Source organism: Mesitornis unicolor, unplaced genomic scaffold, assembly GCF_000695765.1.
Source record: "Mesitornis unicolor isolate BGI_N332 unplaced genomic scaffold, ASM69576v1 Scaffold9063, whole genome shotgun sequence".
In the NCBI taxonomy this organism is placed as follows: Eukaryota; Metazoa; Chordata; class Aves; order Mesitornithiformes; family Mesitornithidae; genus Mesitornis; species Mesitornis unicolor.
Window position 1 is genome coordinate 2,147 of NW_010176656.1, and position 3,072 is coordinate 5,218.

Sequence of the window (3,072 nt, forward strand, 5' to 3'; positions counted from 1 at the left end):
CGAGCAGGGCGGTGCTGAATGGCAGCAGCCCAGAGTTATGGCACAAAAGGGAAGGAAAATGTCTCTTGCTGCACTCCACGAGTTCAGTCCTTAGCTCAAGCCAGCAAAACCTGCGGTTTTGGTCAGTCTGAAAGTGGTGTTAAAATACACTGCGCTCCTCTTCCAGATCTCCTGCACGTCGGGGGAGGTAGCTACATCAGTCCACTGATGCCTGCTGTTTCTCAGCCAGCCAGAGCAATTGCTGGTGTAGTTCACTTCTCTTGGATGCCCTCCACTGTCTGGCTCAGGCAGCCAGGTGACTCTCTCTGCTGCTCACTGCTCAAGTCCTTTTCTTCATTTTCCTGTGAGGGTGAAGCAAAGTGGGGCTTTACCTCAACTTTTCCACTTGTGCGAGTTTGATTTGTGCTTGACCTTGAGGCCAGTGCTTCGGCACTGTAAACTGGGACTAACCTTACCATTGGCTTTCTCCTCAGGTCATCATCGAACGCTATAAAGGGGAGAAACAGCTGCCAGTGCTGGACAAGACCAAGTTCCTTGTCCCAGACCATGTCAACATGAGTGAATTGGTCAAAATAATCCGGTGAGTGGTGGGGTGAGGATGAGGCAGCTGCCGAGGGTGGGGATGGAGACGTGGCAACCACAATGTCCTTGTGTTGTGCTGCAGACAGTTATGGGGTCGGGAGGGGCAGGTTCTTAGTGTCTGGTGAAGGACACTGACCTCCTCACGGGGACACTCCATGAGCTGAGGAGGGGTCTCCAATCCCCTTCTGTTACATGTGGGCCTGGCCCCACGTGAACAGCATTGCTGTGGGGAGGTAGAACTTGCTGCCACAGTGCCTGCCCCAGGGGGCTTGACCCAGGCCCTCCTGCCCTTGTCCCCACAGGCGCCGCTTGCAGCTGAATCCTACCCAGGCTTTCTTCCTGCTGGTGAACCAGCACAGCATGGTGAGCGTGTCTACTCCCATCTCAGAGATCTACGAGCAGGAGAAGGACGAGGATGGCTTCCTCTACATGGTCTATGCTTCCCAGGAGACCTTTGGCTACTGACGCCTGCTGAGAGGCGGCACGTGCAGACGTGAACTGTGGCGCACAGGCCCCCGGCCTTGGAAGACAACGCGACCAGAGGCTCGCAAGAGAGGGACTGTGCTGACTCCCTTTTTCTCCCTCCCTCCCCTTCCCATCACCCCGTCACCAAAGAGGCTCGTGACGCGTGTTGGACTCGCACAACCCTTCACCTCCGTGTAGATCAGCCCCGCTCCCTCCACACGCGCGCACGCATACGTACAGACGCCCACACGCGCGTACGTGGGGCCTCGGCTTCCCGTCCCACCTCCTCCGTGTATCCTTCAGCTGCTCTCGCTGTGCTGTGTCCGTGGGTGTGTGTGTGTCCGTAGCCTACTGCCAAAACAGCTCGGCTGGCGATGGAGAGCGGACAGGACGCTGTCGCCTTCGCTTTCAGCACAGGGAGAGCCGCCTCTCCTCCAAGATGCGAATAAAAGGCAGGAGGGCTACAAAAGAAGCAGACAGATATTCCCGTCGCTCCCGAGTTTTAATTGATTTTAATTACACCCATATCAGATCTTGGTGCTACTGAGTAGATGTAGGCGTCTCTGTAGGACTGTGGATAATGTATATCTTTTAGATTTTATTCTACTGGGTTGGTTTTTTTTTGTTGGTTGTTTTTTTTTTTAGGGCTAGATTGGAATGGGGAGAGGGGGTAATCTTTCCTGTATTCTGTAGGTAAACGAATCGGGCTTCATTGCACTTTAAAGCATAGTAGATGTCAGAGTGGAATTTACTTTTAATTTATACAGGTTTGCCATACATAGTGCTGCTCCTCTGTTGACAGTTGTACCGAAATTGTCTTTGTTTCTTCTTTTTTTTTTTGTTTTTTAATAAAATTGATTTCCCTTCTCTCTGTCTCCCCACTGCATGCAAATTTTCAGTCTCAGTGTGGCAGAGTTTGCTCCAGGAATGTACTGATTTATATTTGCTATGTTCCCCTTCCCGTTTCTCATGTATTATACCAAAAAAAAAAATGTGTATGATAAAACCCCACCCAGTTTAATCTATACAAAGGTATATATATATATATAAAATAAACATAAATTCGAGTCGTGTCTTGTAGGAATGTTCTGTTCCCATCTCATTTGTCTTTGTTAATGTTTCCAACCAAAGGCAGGGGCTGATGGCCGTTTAGCATCTCAGTGGGTTTCCCTGCTCGCTCTAATCCCTCTGCACTGCCCAGCACGGAAGGGTTTAGATTCTGTTTGCTTGGCATGAACCAATTTTTAGCACTGGGCTACTGCAGCAGACCCAAAATGCCCTCGATGGTGATGGATTTTTGCTATGGGAACTGCTTTTGTAAAATAAGGTGGTTTTCCATACCTGCTTTCCATATTCCCTGGGAATCTTTGGTCACTTCCTACCTTTTCCTAGAGACAATTTCTCCAGCAGGAACAGTCAACATATCTTTCCATAAGTGACACGAGATTGAACCATTGGACTGTTTGTAAGGCCGGTGGTTCATGTGGCTGTCATGCTGCATCTTTGGCGGCAATATCTGTTGACTATTTCTTATCTCTTCATTTGTCCTCCTGTCAGTATGGGTTGGCTGATGAATGATAACACATTTCTCTGGAAGTGTATAGCGTCTAACAGTTCAGTAATTTGAGGTGCATTTGATGTTTTACTTCCACTAGAAGTATAAACCCATGCAACTTCCATAACCTCGGCCCTCCCACTATGACCAGTGGGTCAGGGGAGGGGATTCTCCTCCTCTGCTCCACTCTGGTGAGACCCTGCCTGCAGTGCTGCATCCAGTCCCACCATAAGGACATGGGAGATGATCAGAGGCCTGGAGCACCTCTCCTACAAAGACAGGCTGAGAGCTGGGGTTGTTCAGCCTGGAGAAGAGAAGGCTCTGGGGGACCTTATAGCGGCCTTCCAGGACCTGAAGGGAGCCCACAAGAAAGCTGGGGAGGGACATTTTACAAGGGCATGGAATTATAGGACAAGAAGTAATGACTTTAAACTGGGACAAATTTAGACTAGATATTAGGAAGAAATTCT

The 3,072-nt window shown here is 49.6% G+C and overlaps 1 protein-coding gene across 1 annotated transcript; it reads left to right on the forward strand.

Moving 5' to 3' along the window:
* Positions 1–473: 473 nt before the first annotated feature.
* On the forward strand, positions 474–1,047 carry LOC104533612 (microtubule-associated proteins 1A/1B light chain 3A; the record flags this gene model as incomplete). Its single annotated transcript, XM_010181795.1, has 2 exons — positions 474–580; positions 885–1,047. Coding segments are annotated over 2 exons (270 nt in total), but the record flags the coding sequence as incomplete, so codon positions are not given.
* Between the last annotated feature and the right edge of the window lie 2,025 nt (positions 1,048–3,072).